At 30.9% G+C, this 18611-nt stretch overlaps 4 protein-coding genes across 5 annotated transcripts in view; 2 read left to right on the top strand and 2 right to left on the bottom strand.

Moving 5' to 3' along the window:
- The window catches only part of LOC101261521 (large ribosomal subunit protein uL10), a 61987-nt gene that overhangs the window by 484 nt on the left and 42892 nt on the right, over positions 1 to 18611 (top strand). The gene's annotated exons all lie outside the window — the stretch shown is intronic.
- LOC101266826 (zinc finger protein ZAT12-like) lies at positions 304 to 1200 on the top strand. Its single transcript, XM_026030997.2, has one exon. The coding sequence runs from the start codon at positions 397 to 399 to the stop codon at positions 952 to 954; it is 558 nt and encodes a 185-aa protein (XP_025886782.2). The 5' UTR covers positions 304 to 396; the 3' UTR covers positions 955 to 1200.
- On the bottom strand, positions 5013 to 6253 carry LOC101259441 (zinc finger protein ZAT11-like). The gene has a single exon (XM_004239728.5). It carries the CDS (start codon positions 5853 to 5855, stop codon positions 5343 to 5345), a length of 513 nt encoding a protein of 170 aa, XP_004239776.1. The 5' UTR covers positions 5856 to 6253; the 3' UTR covers positions 5013 to 5342.
- LOC101259749 (uncharacterized) lies at positions 11277 to 18444 on the bottom strand. The gene is made up of 9 exons (XM_010323073.4): positions 18271 to 18444; positions 15022 to 16672; positions 14584 to 14810; positions 14181 to 14513; positions 13372 to 13618; positions 12758 to 12886; positions 12466 to 12681; positions 12068 to 12191; positions 11277 to 11869 (listed from the first exon to the last, which is right to left on the bottom strand). The coding sequence occupies exons 2-9, from the start codon at positions 16567 to 16569 to the stop codon at positions 11634 to 11636; spliced, it is 3060 nt and encodes a 1019-aa protein (XP_010321375.2). The 5' UTR covers positions 16570 to 16672; positions 18271 to 18444; the 3' UTR covers positions 11277 to 11633.

The following is an 18611-nucleotide window of genomic DNA, read 5'->3' as shown; positions in this document are numbered from 1 at the left end:
TTCAGTACTAATGGAAAAAAAAAACAAGTATAACATCACGCGATTTCAATATTATTTGTTATAGTAGATAATACTTATATTTTTTTAATGAAGGTTATTTAGGTGATCTAATTGTGCAAAAAATTATTCATATTATGTGTGCACATAAGTGAAACTAAGCTAATTAATTCAAACAAAAGATATCTTTAGTTACTTACTATCCAATTTAGTCATAACAAAAGAAAAAGTCAACTAGTCATAGTCAAACTATTCAACTAATAAACCTTATAAGATCCTCATTTTCATTCTAATTTCTTCAAACCAAAACCAAAAACTTTATTTTTTCACATTCAAGAGATACCCCCCACCCCCACCCCAACCAAAAATAATTACATTTCTCAAACATTACATGAAATAATGGTAATTTTACCTACAAAAAGAGAAAGAGAAGGTGAATTTAAGACCATAACAACCATGACAAATTACTTGATGTTGTTTTCATCTCAAGAAAATCATTTTAACACTATGGTGAACAACTCTCCTAATCGAGTTTTCGAGTGCAAGACTTGTAATAGACAATTTTCATCGTTTCAAGCACTAGGTGGTCATCGAGCAAGTCATAAAAAGCCAAGATTAATGGGAGAAATGAATTTTCATTTGCCGATTTCACCACCTAAGCCAAAAACACATGAGTGTTCAATTTGTGGACTTGAATTTCCTATAGGACAAGCTTTAGGTGGACATATGAGAAGACATAGAGGTATGTTGAATGAAAATAATAATAATAATAATAATAATAATAATAATAATAATAATAATAATAATAATAATAATAATAATAATAATAATGTTTTGAAGAAATTAAAAAATCCAAGAGTTTTATGTTTGGATTTAAATTTGACACCATTGGAAAATGATCATTTAGAATTGATCAAGTTGAAGAAAGAAGCTCCTAAAGTTGATTGTTTCTTGTAATTATTGAATATCGAGTAAAATAAACCCTATATAGATGTATAGAATTAAGTTTAATTATTTCTTCTTATGGATCATGTTCTATGATAAGGGTTTATTTACGTGTTTATAGGTTACCATCGACGAAGGACAGACAGTTCAATATTTATTGTATATACCTAAATCAAATGTTACTTTTTATTTCTCTAAGTTCCTTATTAGAGAAACAAAATATTAGTGAAAGTTGAATGATACAATGTTTATTAATCAGATCCGATGATTGAGATTTTTACATTCTTAATCAGAGCTGTTAAGTTCGAATATTACTTTTTATTTCTCTAAGTTCCTTATTAGAGAAACAAAATATTAGTGAAAGTTGAATGATACAATATTTATTAATCAGATCGGATGATTGAGATTTTTACATTCTTAATCAGAGATATTAAGTTCGAATTCTAAAAAAATGAAAAAAAAAATTAGTTGAGATGGTGAAAATAAATTAAAATAAAATATACAACGTTTTAGTTTGGGATATTAAATTAAATAAATGTGTTTTTTTAAAAAAAAAAAAAGAAAGAAAGAAATGCCTATGACTATGACTTGTCAATTTGGTAGTACACATTCAAGTGACGACTTATTCAATTGACTATAATATTATCACTATTATTAGTCAACGTAATTAATTATTATTTGATGAAAAATGATATAACTTTCTTCCAACTAACTTTGGCTAAAATTTTAATAATTGAATTAAGCAAGTTGAAATAGTATACGTAGAGTGTGAAAACGATCGTGGAACCCATACAAGTTGATAAATATAATTTTTTACGATTGTGAAATTTAATTTCATGACTTCTTACAATAATAACGTATTCAGTGATCTATAACACGTTGTGTATACATTCTATTTTTATCTTAGTGAGGAAGAAAAATTTGTCTTTCGTCGAAGCTTGTAATAACTTACTTGCTATAAAAAAATATTTATGAAGCGTATATAATTTCTCAGGTGTTCTATTAATCATCTAACTATTGTTATATTAGTAACATTAAAAGATGGAAGAACACCAACAAGGGTCGAGCCTCCTTAGGTACGGAGTCGTCTTTGTTAGGGAGCGCTATACCTTTTAATGTGAAACTTCTCGACGCGAATTTGAATTTAGTCGGACTTCAATGTGAGTATCGGACACCGAGTATAAAATCAAAAAAATTAATGAAAGAACATGAAATCATTATAAGAAGTTAGGAGAAACGATGATGATTGGATTTGTAAGCTAATGTGATTTCAAGAATCAAACGAGAATAATCAAATACCACACGGAAGATTCAAGATCAATTGATCAAACTATTATTAATTTTTTTTTAAATCAAAAATATATGCAGAAATTCCACAACCTTTTATAGTATAAAATCAAATTAACTGACGACATATATCATATATATTTATTTTTCTCTTCTAAAAATATATCAATATTGCTTATGAAAATCTATATTGCACGTTATAGGAATAATTTATAAAAAATAAAAAAAGAAGAGTTGCTTGAAAATATTAATTTATATTTAGTAACATCACTTACACGCAAGGGGTGGCATCATAATATTAATTAAATTATATACCAATGTACCTAGCCAATAAATCTGTCTCCATTCAATCCAATATTAATTAAATCTTCTAGTATTATAAAAAAAATAGAAATAATTAATATTTTAAGAATTAATATTTGTACGAATAAGTACTAACTAGTACAGATGTAGACTTAGCATATTTAATTTCATATTTGGGAGATTTCGATATGAATATTAATTAAGAAATTAGGAAGACGAAAAATAAAAGGTAATGTCATGGATCATGGTGATGTTATACGTATAACTTTTCAAACTAATTACGGAGGGTTCTATAAAGTTTTTTTTTTTTAAAAAAAAATCGATCTGAATTTATATCACCAAGATTATATTCATGGATTAACATATACGAAAAAATTGAGAAAATAGCTTATTTTTATCAAATAACTCCCTATATCCGAAAAATGTCATGGATCATGATCTGACTATATATACTGCTCTAATTTATTACAGAGTGTCTCGTAATATTTTTTTTTTAAGAAATCGGTTGGAGTTCATATCACCAAAATATTCATGAACTAGCACACACGAAAAATTGAGAAAATCACATAATTCCTGTGAATTGGCTCCTAATTGCTCAAAAATGGTGAGATTGTACACACTATTCTCTCAACTCCCTACTGAGGTTAATTGAAAAAAATCTCCTAATTTTCGTAAATTAACCCCTAAATGCCTCAAAAATTGTGAAATTGTATGTATTTCTCCCTCAACTCCTTACATAGGGCCCTCCTATAAAGGTTTCGCAAAAAATCAATGCATGGAAAGTCAAATCACCAATATATTCATAGGCTAACAAACAAAAAAAACTAAGAAAATCGTCTAAGTCCTTTAAATTGGCCTCTAAATGTCCAAAAATACACTGTATAAATTACGAGACTATATGTATTGCTCTCCTAAATAGAGGAGTTCCGTAAATATTTTATTAAAAATAATTGAAACTCATATCATCAAAATATTCATAAGCTAACACATGCGGAAAAAAAATTAATTCATGTAAATTGACATCAAAATATATACTATAAAAATGATAAGACTATACGGACTACTCATTAATCCTTTAAAGATTTTGCAATTACTCTCACATTCACTTTGTTTTAATAGAATATACCTAATTTATTCCATAAAATAATGTTTTCTATTTCGTCATTTTAAAAAAATAAAAATAAAAAGTCAACTAATTTTAGTCAATTTAGACCAACTATATTATGACCATACTACAAAATATAAATAACCTACCTCCATGAGATTCTCAATTTCATTTTTTTTTTATATAATTCAACCAAAACCAATTATAACAACTCTCCATTTTCACACCAGATAAATAACTAACCACACTTATAATTATTTAAACTCGTTTTTTTATTCGAATTATGTAAATATACATATAATAGATGCTTAGTTTTTTAAAAAAAATAAAAATTGTACTTTTATTTGTTATGGATCTTTACTAGATAGAGATTTAATTATTCGTGTATACGACTCATACATATTTATCTAATTTATGATCGTATACATGGTACGTATTTACGTATTAATATATGATAGTTTTCAAATTTTCAGATCATAATTCCATCATAATAACTATTTTAATATAGCAAATCATGAAAGAATTTTGATTTAGTTTAGCTCATTTTTGAATTTATATACATGCGATTATCATTTTTAAATTGAGTCAAGTGATACCTAAAATTGATGTTGACAATTATATAAGTTTGTGAATATTGACACAATATCGTTAAAATTCTAAATGTCTCACTAATCGACCACCTTGTCAAATTAAACGAATAATAATATACTCAGTATGCTTTCATATATGGGATCTGAGGAGGCAGGTACGAAAGACCTTATTTCTACTTTTATTAGGTAAAGACATTGTTAATTTCGACAGAATCTCGATTCAAGAAAATATTTCAAAACATGAGTTTGAAAAATACAAAATGAAACATGAATCGACTTTTATATAAAAGTCTTATAAAATACGAATCTAAATTAGTTTGAATCAGTATTTAGACCTAAAAAAGTATTCTATGATCACATGTTAAGTGGATAATTTTCTTGCTCATTTAAGACTCAAAAATTAATAATGTCATTAAATAATTAATAAGCATAAATCACGGGTCAAATTAATATAATTAAATACAAACCAAAAAAAAAAAGTTGTTGTAAACCACCTTTAGCATATACATTTTGCCTTAATGTTCACACATGCATGATCATCATCTAAATAATAAAAAATATCTACATTTTAATTTTTATATCATTGTTAAATAAAATTATTTCTATTTGAATAGTATTCTTTTTTCGAGATAAGATTTATGTATATTATTTCACCCTCTCTGAGTTTCGCTTGTGAAATTAAATTGACTAGTATATATATTATTGTAATTGTTATTAAATTTAGTATTTGTGAAGAAAATAATTATATATGATCTAAAATTATCTAAGAAAAAAATGATACAATGTAAAACAATCATCAAGTATATATTAATTACACTAAATATGGTACTATATATTACATCTATTAGGGCTAAGGTCCTATATTCCCTCATATAAACGAATAAATAAATCCATATCTAGTACAAAATACATAAGAAAAAAAAATAGAATTAGAAAAAAAAAATTAAAATAATGAAACATCTAGATGTTTTAGATATATATGTGCAAAAATATATCGATATGAATTCAGAATTTTGAATCAGCGAGTTCAGCATATGTAAATGATTGGATTGATAACTTTGAACTCGTAGAACTCCTATCGTAGATTCGCGATCCGATCCAATATTATTGATTGATCACAAAAAGCAATCAACTATAGGATTTGCCTTCTTCAACTTGAACTCTAAATCATTTTCCAATGGTGTTAAGTTCAAATCCAAACACAAAACTCTTGGATTATTTGATGATTTCTTCATAACATCGTGATTAGGAACTTGATTATTATTATTATTATTTTCATTTAACATACCTCTATGTCTTCTCATATGTCCACCTAAAGCTTGTCCAATAGGAAATTCAAGTCCACAAATTGAACACTCATGTGTTTTTGGCTTAGGCGGTGAAATCGGCAAATGAAAATTCATTTCTCCCATTAATCTCGGCTTTTTATGACTTGCTCGATGACCACCTAGTGCTTGAAACGATGAAAATTGTCTATTACAAGTCTTGCACTCGAAAACTCGACTAGGAGAGTTGTTTACCATAGTGTTGAAATGATTTTCTTGACGTGAAAATAACATCAAGTAATTTGCCATGGTTGTTATATCGAATTCTCCTTCTCTTTCTCTTTTCATTGGTAAAACCACCATGATTTTTTTTTGCAATTTTTGAGATTTTTTTTTATTTTTTTGGGGGGTAAGAGGAAGAAAAGAATATGAAATATTTTTAGGTTTTTGTGGTGGAAGGTTATTTATTTATAAAAGATTTTTAGTTGTATAGTTTGACTAGTATTAGTTGACTTTTTTGTTATATGATGAAATTGAGCAATGTTAATTTCTTGTGGGATAAGTAAGTTAGATTTATTCTCTTTTCTCATTAGAAAAAATAAAATAAAAAGATACCGGGGTTTATTGCTATGATTGATTTTTTTTATTTTTATTTTTTTGGGTTAGGGTCTGTTTGGCATGTTAAGAGGGTTTTCGACTTTTTCATGTTTAGTCGGTCAGCTAAAATAATGTTTTTGAAAAATATTTTGTTGGCTCTGTAGGAAAGGTGGAAGGTGGTGATGCTCAATGATCAGTTCTGAAAGATCACTATTTCGTCTAAGAAAAATTATAAATTGTATGTTTTTCAAATATCGAGCAAATGATTGGTTGGTTAAAATTTTAGGAAAACAAGTATATGGTAAGTGAAATTGTCTCTCCCAAGTCCCACCTATGTTTCTTATTTTTATCCGACTTGCCTTTGCTCATTCAAGAGGTGAATCCATGATTTAATTTTTAGCGTTAATTGTGTCGAGTTTGTTGTATTTTAAAAGTTGTAGATTCATACTTAGTACTATTCGATGCAAAGTCATTTATGGATTTTTACACATAATGTACATTTTACGTTTAAATTAACGAGTTCAAATGAATATGTTATCATCACACTGTGTTCGCCTAGGCGCTCATCCCCACTCCCCTCGATTTCTTTCCTACTTCCGGCACCCTCCACCCTTAACCCACCCATCCGGTTATAATCGTATTTCCTTAAATTATATAGAAATATTTTGATTTATTTATCGAACATCAGAATATAAGTAAAGAAACTTAAAAGTATTTTCCAATGTGCCAAACACACCCTTAATTTGAACTAAATTAGTGGTATTTAATTAGGAACTTAACAAAGTGAGATGTCATGGAGCACGTAGGCATGACATTATAATTAGAAAATATTAATTCTAAACTATACTACAAGTCTATAACTTGTAAAGTTGACTATAGTGAACCAACATTTTAATTTAAGATATATATATATTTATGTAAATTCTTGGCAATTTCATTTTTTCTAGAAATTCTATTAGTCCAATTCACACTTTAGTTTCTTTAATTGGAAAGAATTAAAATGTAAGTTGAACAACTTTTTTTTTTTTGTTGTTGTTGTTTTCCTACTCGGTATCTAATATTCTGAATTTGGGAAATCGAAATATATCATATTGAAATTAAAGTTCTATATCTAGTAAAGTTTAAACTCGAAATATCTAATTAAGAATAAAGGTCATGCCAAAAAAAAATACAGGTTTATATATTCCATAGATATTTGATGTATCAAATTTAATTATTTTTTCAAAAAGATTAATTAAGATCTAAGAACATATTATCAATTAATTAATTAATTGACTTAAAAAAAATGTATGTGCTAATCGCGTTTAACATTCGTATGTATTATATGTGGATTACCACCCTTTATTATTTTATTATATAGTATATAATATTAATTGTTCACACTACATCATAACTTCTATTTTTTTTTATGTAATATCTAATATCTTATGGATTTTGATTAGAGTATAATCATTAATTAGTAGGTTATCGGTATCATACTGAATAAAATCTGAATTTGTGTCGAGGAGTTTTATATTAGGGTTAAAATATTTTTTAATAAAGATAATTTTATATTTAAAGAGACTCGAATCTGAAATATTTAGTTAAGAATGAATAAGTGTTTATCACTCCATTATAATCTATTTTGACGATTATTAATAATATTATTTGTTCTTTTCTTGTTCGAAATTAATCTCTTTATTAAATGATAACGTCATACCTTACTCGTAGAATTGTACTGAATTTATTTTTATTGTTGTTTAAGTTTTCCAAAACAAGTTGTATTTGCATTAGGAAACTACCAAGAACCTTCATATATGAATAAAAAAATTGTGTAACAAAAATGGATAACCTTATTGAGATGTACATGAGTAAATTAAAGTCAAGACAAATACTTTATAGTAAATATATATATATATATATATATATATATATATATATATATATATATATATAAAATTGGACATATCTAAATATCTAGAAGGTTGTTGATTAGTTCATGTACTTGATCGTACAACTTGAATTTTAAAATCATCAGTTGACAAAAAGTACAAAAATATTTTTGTTGGTTTATTAGTTGGGACAGAAATATTTATATATATATATCAAAATTATATATTAAAAATAAAAAGTAGTTTATTGGATTTAAAATAAATAAATTCTAAAAAATAGATATCAAGTAAATTTCTAGTCATGCTTCGAACGAGAATCTATCAGATATCAGAAATAATTTTCTATCTCATAAATATAAGAGTGTGTTAAAATTCAGCATCTTAATTTCTCTCTAACTATATCGATATATATTACATATAAACGGTCTAATTTACCCTTGAATTACGTGAAACGGTTCAAATATACAAAATTTTGAACTATTGAGAACTTATTATTTAATTTGTTTTCTACAATTTTTTTTCTCAAATATATTTTTCCAATTTTTATTTTTGAAATTGTCAAAACTCCTTTTTAGTACAAGTTTGGATAAAGATATATATCTTTGAAAGAAGTATCACAATTCACACCATAGTAAATTGTTTCAAAATACTTACTTGTTATATATATATATATATATATATATATATATCCTCATAGGAATTTAAATAATACATATTTATAAAAAAAAATTAAAAATGACAAAATGAAGTATCTAAAGAATATCTATATATAGTCTTTATAGAATATGAAATTTGTAATTTTAAAAATACAAGCTACTTATTATAACAAATAAATATGATTTGATAAAGTATATATATAATTTAAATCTTTTTTCATTATTGTCTTACGTTTCAAAATATCTTTTTCAATTAGTTAATTATAGACTATACTTTTTCAAACCTTATTCACTTGTAACAAATTTATGGCCATACATTTGTTGAATTATTAATTGGTTTGTCTTATCATTCAAATAGTGTTAGGTCTTTTGACCATAACGTCTAGATTTAACTTTGTTGATGGAGTCCTCCTTAATAATAACGTATGGAAGACTTTTCGTAATACGATATAATAATTAATTTATTTTTTGAAATCACTGGATAATCTTCAGTCGTTAAACCATACAGGGTTAGGCAAATCCAATGCGACAGGCTTGACTCAGAAGACATTGAAGGAGGAGGGGGGGGGGGGGGGGAAATCGATCCCGAGTTATTCGTGTGGATAACCATCCTCCAAATCAACTGACTCATCCCGAAAGACGATATAATAATTTATATATATATATATATATATTCACACTTTAGTTAACGTTAAAATACATTCTTTAAGACATATATTAGGTTTAAATGATGTATGATATAATGGCTATAAAATTCAAATACTAGCATAAATTTGTTGACGTTTTTAATGTATATATATGTTAATATGATTAATTTAAAAAATGATAAGTCATTGTCATAGACTTGTTTAGTTGTTTTTTAAACTTAGATAACAAATTGATTTGATCCCAAGTGGTGTATTTAGTCAAAATAAATAAATTGTATTTTTTCAACTTTATTATGTTTTGTTGGTTCTTAAATAAGCAACTTTGAGATGATCCTTATTTAGCTATTCATACGTAACACTGACATGACATGGATACAAATTATATTTTTCTATAATTTATATTATCCTAAGCAAAATACTACTTTATTTTTTATTTTATTTTTTGTCATTGGAAAGTTCTAAGAGAGCAGAAAAAAGAAGTACATTATGAAAAGCACGATGACTTATCTTTCTATCGAGGATTTATAGAAAACAGACTTTATCGAGGATTTATAGAAAACAGACTTTATTTTCATAAGGTAGAATAGAGATAAGATTGTGTATAGTCCTCATGTTGATATAGTATTCGTCAAGTTTAATTTATGATGTTATATATTGACTTTGTTTTTATCAACATGAATTGTGGTGGGATGATTGAGATCTCGATTTGTACTGAACTAGTGGTCAAGTCATGTTGGGATCGGAGTGTTGCCCTCGTGAATGAACTCTGCAATACATAAATTAAAATTTAATCAACCTCGCTTAATATGAATATCGAATATCAAGTGGGAAAAATATGACTTTGGTTTGAAGCTTGTCTATGATTAGATATGCGATTGATCATTAAGTCAATACTCTAGCTTTGTTACTTTTGTAAAATAATAGTATGTTATATATAATATATATAGGCCCAATAAGTAAAAATTGTTGGTTTATGAATTGGATGGGGGCCGCATTCACAAATTATGACGTAGGCTCGATCACTTGGATCGACCTTAGACAGGCACCCCTCCAAAGTGCAATGGTGTCCTCATTACTTTTCTATCTTCTTATCTTAACAACGTGAGACTATGTCATCATTTAATTAAATCTAAACATTTATAAGAGGTGTCGAGTCTGTCAAACAATCACGAGACTATCTCATCAAACCCAAAGAACCGAAAATAATATCTTTATGCTATCATTGTGCAAAATGAGTAAATGGAGAAGGAGGAGTTTTTAATGCTTCAATTATTATCATATTTATTATTAGTTAGAGGTTTGATTTTAATATATTTATTTGAACCGAGGATCTATCATAATCAAGTGGATTCAGGTCGAAAACAATTAAATCTAATGTATGCAAAGAGATTTTGAAAGAAAAATGCACACAACCCAAAAAGTCGGTAGTAGGTGCTCGAGCATCCATTAACCTCGTCTCGATATACATATATCTATGTAGAAATTCTGTATTTGTATAAAATGAACATAGCGCACCAATGAACAAATAATTTGATTGGTCCATTAAATTTTTTATGGCTACTTAAAACTCTTTTAAGTATTGTTGAGCTCGTATTCGTATCTCACTATTAACAAGTTTTTGATTCCTCCGGTTTTAGAGATCCGCCGCAGTATGAGGTAGGAGTGGACATGGTATTTACTACAGAAATATTTAAAAATTATTTTAGCTTTAAAGAAAAAACACAATAAATTAATCCAAACAAGCTCTAACTACTCTATCCGACTATCTCAATTAAAATGTCTATTGTTGTATAATGATTAACAAAAAAAATGCTTATACTTTCTTTTGAATATATATTAGATGACACAACTGAGATATTTTTCAAAAAACCAACATAATTTTCTATTAAAAATATCTATAAGCCAACGTTGAACAACAAGCTATGATCACCAATTTACCGAATGTATAATGATTAACAATGGAAGTGCTTATAATTTCTTTTGAAAATAATATTAGATGACACAATTGAGACATTTTTCAAAAAACCAACATAATTTTCTATTAAAAATATCTATAAGCCAACGTTGAACAAGCTATCATCACCAATTTACCGTATCGCAAAACACCAAACTAGAGGTAACAAGGATAAGTCCGAGTGAGTTGTATTGTTGATCAAAATTGTTTAACCAACTGAAATACGTATATGTATGAAAGCATCAGTTTAAACTGTGCAACTGACTGAAAACTAGCACAAACAAAAAGGCCTTATTTTTCCAAAAAGCAAAATTAAAACTCACACTGGCTATACGAGGCACAGAGAATAGCTTAACATTTCTATCGTCGCATCATTTTTGGAGGCCAGTGTTATGGGGTACATGAACGTTCAAGCTTCAGATTTGATTGATAGGATCCTGCTGCAACGCTTTCTGGACAAGCTCGGTCTGTTCTTTGACGTGAACCTGGAAGAAACCAGTGGCTGTGGCAGCAGAAGGAGCACGACCAACATACTTGATGTCATCCATGTTACCTCTGCCAAGTGATTTCATGGCAGTAGAAAGGCGCGGTGCAATGTAATTGAATGCACCCATGTTCATTGGCTCTTCTTGGCACCAAACTACCTCTGCATCTGAAAATATGAAAGTTTGAATTCGTTATCACGTGACAATTGGTTTGTCTACATTTATGCAGTAGTCCTGGTTGGATGTATGCATGCAATCACTCAGGGATGCTTAGGTGAATGCGATTTCGGGATAAATATACATGAAAGTAGATTTTTGTTTAATTTCACAAGCAAAGGGTAACCCAAATGATTAAGAGCACATACTTGGATATCGCTTCAATTCACGCTGGATAAGGTCATAAGGGAAAGGACAAAGCTGTTCCACCCGACAGATAGCAATGTCTTTCCCATCAGCTTTAGCTCTTTCTTCGTCAAGCTCATAATAGATCTGCATTACAGGCATGAAAAGTGTTATTGTTCTTTAATGATATCATGTATTCATGTTTTACATTATCCAAGTGACAAAGAAACGTGTTATATTGCATCTAAAAATGTTTGTATCTGCATGGTGAGAAAGGAAAATTTTAGAGCATGTCATCATCAAAAGAAAAATTTTAACTCATCGTATGTATTAGTAATGTGTTTATAATTGCATGTCAAAAGCTTAAGACGACCATGATTATGAAAATGGGATTATCAAAAGATAAGAGTATGCTACACACCTTTCCTGAGCAAAGGACCAGCCGTCTGATACCCTCTTCAAGATCAGAGTGATCATTCTGATCTTTTATCAGGCGCTTAAACCTGGTACCTTGTTTGTCAAAACCTGGATGACCTTGGACATCGTCGAACTCGGATAGATTTGACTTGCAGCTCTTGTGACGAAGTAAGTTCTTTGGGGCCATCACAATGAGAGGCTTACGGAAATCTCTGTGAATCTGAGAAGCAGTTACACATGAGAAAACAAAGAAGCAGAAAAGTTCAAAATTTTAAAAAGCTTGCAGTTGCACTTACTTGACGCCGCAAAACATGGAAATAATTTGCTGGAGTTGTTACATTCACCACCTGCCAATTACATTCCTGAATCTGCTTCCTTAGCGTAGGTTCCATCTCCGGGATAACAAACGGGTTGTCATCACTCATCTGTCATGGAAAAGTATCTCATTAAATTGAGCAAAATACAAAGGTGATAAACATTGTTGAAACAATCAGAGAACACAACTCATAAACCTAAAGTAGAAGATACAGGACTCTAAAGGAAGATGGGGCATTACAAGACCCTTTAGGAAACTGTTTGAAGTATTCAGTACATGAATTGGACATTATATTATAAACTCTTGTATCGTGTGATTAAACCAGACCCATATCAATATTTACTTCACTGTACAACATAATTTGGACCTTATATTCTATTTAACCTAGCACTGTGAGTAGCACACTTCTAAGCACAATTCCATTCATTAAATTTCACATGGTTCCAACCTCTTGTATCTTATATTTTCTTTCAACCATGGCATATCATATTCATATTCATGACTAACCAATGCTCCTTAGCCAGAATGCAAAGTGAAACTTCCTAACAGTCAGAAAGTTATGCTTTCTACTAGTGAGAAGAACAGCTGATGCACCTGGAGGAAACGTTCCAAACGTCCACTAGAATGCTCAGGGCCCTGACCATCATAACCATGTGGCAAAAGCACAACCAATCCAGTCTGGCGCAACCATTTCGCTTCTCCACTGCTCACGAACTGGTCAAATATTACTTGAGCTCCATTAGCAAAATCACCAAATTGAGCTTCCCAAATTACCAACGAATTTGGATTTTCCATTGAATAACCCAATTCAAATCCCAAAACACCAAACTCTGAAAGGGAGCTGCATAGAAATACAAGAGCAAACAGAGTTATATGTTGATCTTAAGGCTCTTATATTTGATAAATATATATTGTTAATAAATATAACTATATTCCAGAGAAAAAATCCACTCCAAAAACATAATAACTCCTCAAGACTTGCTCAACAGACTTATTGAAACTTATCACACTCTTGAAACCGACAAGGGACGTAAGACAGACATGAGTGACTAGCTCAGAAAGAAACACATTTCTGTTGATTTCGTAAATGAAGGAGATAGTGTGCTCCTAAAATGGAGCTAGATTTCATGTGAACTTTTAAGTAGATCATGTTCTTCAAAAGAAAAGCTTTCACTGACAAAATCAAGTTAAGCATATTCTGACAGGCAATTGGAAGTGAATTTACTCGGCCAGCAGACTATTTGCCACAGCAACTAGCATCATTCAGCAGAGATCAAACGGAAACTGAATATCCCAACGATAAGAAAAAATACACATGGAAAGCTGGCATACACAAAGGCGAAACACATCAAGAATGCAACCTCATAAACTGGATTACAAATAAAACAGCTATTAGAATATACCTGTTGCTCACAGTGAACATCTCTTCATTTTGGTTCATCATAACATGATCAAGAGGACAGTACTGAGCCCCCGTCTCCTGATCATGAATAACAGAATGTCTGTGACTGAAAGTACCTCTCTCAACATCCTGACCACTCAACCTAACATGATTACCTTCCACAAGCAATGTTGCAAAAGCAAGTGCTTCTCCAACAGCCCAGTCAACACCCTCCCCTGTCTCAATCATCTTTCGACGGTCATCAAAAACCCTTTTTAATGCTCTGTGAGGCTTAAAACCATCTGGAAACGTAGTGATTGCTTTCCCGACATTCGTCAAAATCTCAGGTTTGACACTGCAGAATAGCACCTATCTTGAGTCACATGGTTCAAGCTTAAAATAAACCATTTAAGTTCAAAGCATACCCGGTGTTTCGAACACGTGAAAGCTGTGAAGGAGACTTAAAACCAGACCAAAAAGCAGAAAGCCAGTCTCTTTTTTGAGGCACATAATCTTTACTAGCAATGAACTCTTCATTGAGGATTCTATTGATCTTATTATGTATCTTTTCCACATCATCTTTTGCCACCTGACCGGAATTTAGGAGTTTGTTTTGATAGATCTCCAATGAAGAAGGATGATTTCTGATGATCTATTGCAAGACATAGAACGACAAACATATCAGTGTTTTCATACAGAAGATAAAAAAATCCCCAACTCCAGTGGGAATATAAATGAATTTCTATCGTACTTGTTCACAATTTGCAGTAGGAAGGTGAACAGAGTGATTTGTGCCCCGAATCTAAAACTCTAAATATAGTAATATTAATCTATAAAGAAACATAAACTTAAATTGAACTAACCTTGTACATTTTAGGCTGGGTGAAGGATGGTTCATCAATTTCATTGTGTCCAAATCGACGATAACAGACAATATCAACCACAACATCAGCATGGAATTTCTGGCGCCATTCTGCAGCAAGTTCACACACATGAGCAACAGCCTCAACGTCATCACCATTGACATGGAAAATTGGAATATCCAAAGCCTTTGCAACGTCAGTACAGTACTGAGATGATCTTCCAGCTGTTGGATCAGTAGTGAACGCCACTTGATTATTCACCACAATGTGAATGGTCCCTCCGGTTGTGTAATTGGGAAGAGCACTCAGATGCAATGTCTCATAGACAACACCTTGGCCTGCAAAACTACCATCACCATGGAGCAAAATGCCCATGCTCTTGGTTCTATCCTCGTCATTCGTATAATATTGCTTTGCTCTAGTTTTTCCAATAACAACTGGATTGACAGCTTCCAAGTGACTTGGATTTGCAACCAAAGATAGATGAATTCTTTTCCCACCCCGAGTAGGCCGATCATAAGAAGTTCCCAAGTGATACTTGACATCACCAGTTCCAACATAACCAGCATCATCCCCAGGTTTTATACCACCGCTAAACTCGCTGAAGATCTGCTTTAGTGGCTTTCTAACAACATTACCCAAAACATTTAATCTTCCTCTATGTGGCATCCCAATGACTATGCTCTCAACTCCAAGATCTGCTGCCCGGTCGAACATTTCCTTCATGCCAGGAATCAAGGTCTCACAACCTTCAAGGCCAAATCTCTTGGCTGCCGCCCACTTCGTAGCCAAGAAGTTCTCAAACTGAGTGCTCCACATCAGTCGGTCAAGAATAACTTCCCGTCGCTCACGATTGTACTCCATAGATGTTGGGGTTTCAATCCGCTCTCTCAACCAATTGCATTTATCACGATCAGAAATATGCATGTACTCATACCCAATGCTTCCACAATAAGCCTGCTCAAGACGTGTTAATATTGCCTTCAAAGTTTGCACAGGACGATTCTCAGACAAGAATCCAGACATCTTCCAAACACCAAGGAAGAACTCTCTATCAAGATCAGCTTCAGTGAACCCATATAATGCTGGATCCAAATCATCAGGTATTTGCCTCGCTTCTAAATCTAATGGATCAAGTTTTGCTTTCATATGACCATTAACCTGATAAGCTCTCACGAGCAACAGAAGACGCATACTCTCTTGAATCGTCTGGCCTGATATCCCAGGAGATGTGGCAGCTTGTCCAACAAAATTCCTGAAGAAATTATCCCACGACTCATCAACGCTGTTTGGGTCTTGTTCCCATGCTCGCTGGAGCTCCTCAAGGTAGACACTGCTCGTCCCATCTAAAAAGCTGTCAGTCAACTTGGAAAGTGGCACTGGTCTTGGGACAGGAGCAGCTTGTGCCCTTGGCCTGACAACTGTGGTATGAAAATATCGACCTTGTGATGGAAGTATGCGAGTTCTTGGGACGTAAGAACCACCCTGTGATAGAGCCCTTCTAATAGCAAGCTTTGCCACACTTGAGCTAGCTCTAAACCACGCCATTACCGTGACTTGAATTCTGATATCTAGATGAACTCTTCGAAAGCTTTGATAATCTCTTCACGAAATTCAAACCTCAACAACAATCATTATACATGGATAACACCTAGGAAAGGAGCATGGGAAATATTAGAATGAGTATTTGTGCCAAACAAATGATGTGCAATCAACCAACATCTTTCAATTATAGAAATTTGTATTAACCAACATGCAAAATCATTTAGTAGAACTTTGAATAGACTCAGCAGTATATTAATTATGGAAGAAACCAACCGTCCAACCCCCTAAAAGGTAACAATTTAGTAATTCGTTTTCCCTGAAAGAAACAATTCAACATCCACTGGATCTAAAATTGTAGCTTATAACATCCTAAATGAACAAAATATGGCTGGGAAAAGAAGAGATATCAGAGAAGCAGCTTCATGTATATAATTGTAAATCAATCTACAACACCTCAGTTCCAAACTAATCGGAGTCAACTACTATAGAAATCCTATATATAGATCCCACTGCAAAATTAAGCATTCCACTATATTTATAAAAACCATCAACCTACCACAACCCCCCTCCTTCACACGTGACATGTTTTGTCAAGTTCATATGGGCGGATCAATCCAGAATTTCAAATGGAACACCAAAATTATACCGAATAGCAGAACATCGGCAAAATTCAAAACCACATATTTAAATCAATCAATTCTACTTCAACCTCATACTAGTTTGAGTTTACTGTATAAATCATCCCTCCATTCCAATTATCTTTTATCTTACTTTTCATTTTAGTCCATTTCATAAAGAATGCTTCTTTCCTTTTCTAACAACTCTTTAATTTTAACTTTCCACATTGCATGTTTAAGAACACGAGATTAAAGGACATGGTACATTCTACATATCTTTAGTTTAAGACCACAACAATTAAAAGTCTTTTTACTTTCTTAAACTCTGTGCCAAGTCAAACCCAAACAATCAAATTAAAACAAAATGAGTATTATTTTATCCAAATATTCCTCCATTCATATCCAAACACCTAACTTTTTTCACCCCTCCCTACGAGCTCCCACCCTATTTAGCTCCCTTAGTGACTCAAACTCATAACCTTAGGGTTGAAAGTACTATCCGAGCAACTCTCTCTAGTCGCATACTTATTTTTCATTTGGTATTGACATATTTGGTTAAAAAAAAACAATCAACTACACCTCAATCTCATACTAGTTGGAGTAAACTACATAAATCATCCGTTTCAGCTGCAAAATTAAATCATTCGACTGTATTTTCCACAATCCTTCTCCTTTCCGCATGCTATGTGTTATCAAATTTCATACAAACAGAATACAAAAAAAAATATTCTACTTTCTTAAACTCCTTACTATCCGAGCAACTCTCACATATCACCTACTTATTTTTCATTTGGTATTGAAATAAAAACACCTCAATCTCATATTAGTTGGGAGTAAACTACATAAATCCTCCATTTCAGCTACAAAATTAATCATTCAACTATTCTCCTTTTCAAATGCTATATATCTAGTCAAAATTCATACAAACGAAACACCAAAACTACACTTAATCAACGAAGATCACCGATATCAAATACATATACATCAACCTATACAGCTCAAAAACGAACAGATCTACGAAAAAAAAAACATACATAATACGTAAAAATGATTTGAATAATAACAACGAAAAGAGATTTGATGATACCTTAAGAGTTCTGAAACCCTAGAACGAACATGGCGAATGAAAATTTTTTGAAGGAGAAATGAGAAGATTCAACATTGAGCGGCTGCTACTGAAGAGAATGAAAAAGTGTGTTCAATTTTTTCCTTTTTACACTACCCGTCACTATAGGGAACTAGGAATATTTTAATTTTTTTTATTTTAATTAATAATTGACCAAAATATTATATAAAAAAGGATAATAATCTTTTAATTTTGGAAAAGATCGAATTCTATAAAAGTAAAATATTTTATTTCGATGTGTTATCTAGTTGTGTATTTTACCTTTTTGGAATAAGGGGTAAAGATATTTATTTATTCTATTA

The sequence above is a fragment of the Solanum lycopersicum genome, chromosome 5, assembly GCF_036512215.1.
Source record: "Solanum lycopersicum chromosome 5, SLM_r2.1".
In the NCBI taxonomy this organism is placed as follows: Eukaryota; Viridiplantae; Streptophyta; class Magnoliopsida; order Solanales; family Solanaceae; genus Solanum; species Solanum lycopersicum.
Note: the sequence above shows the minus strand (reverse complement) of the source record. Positions and strands in the feature narration are given on the sequence as shown.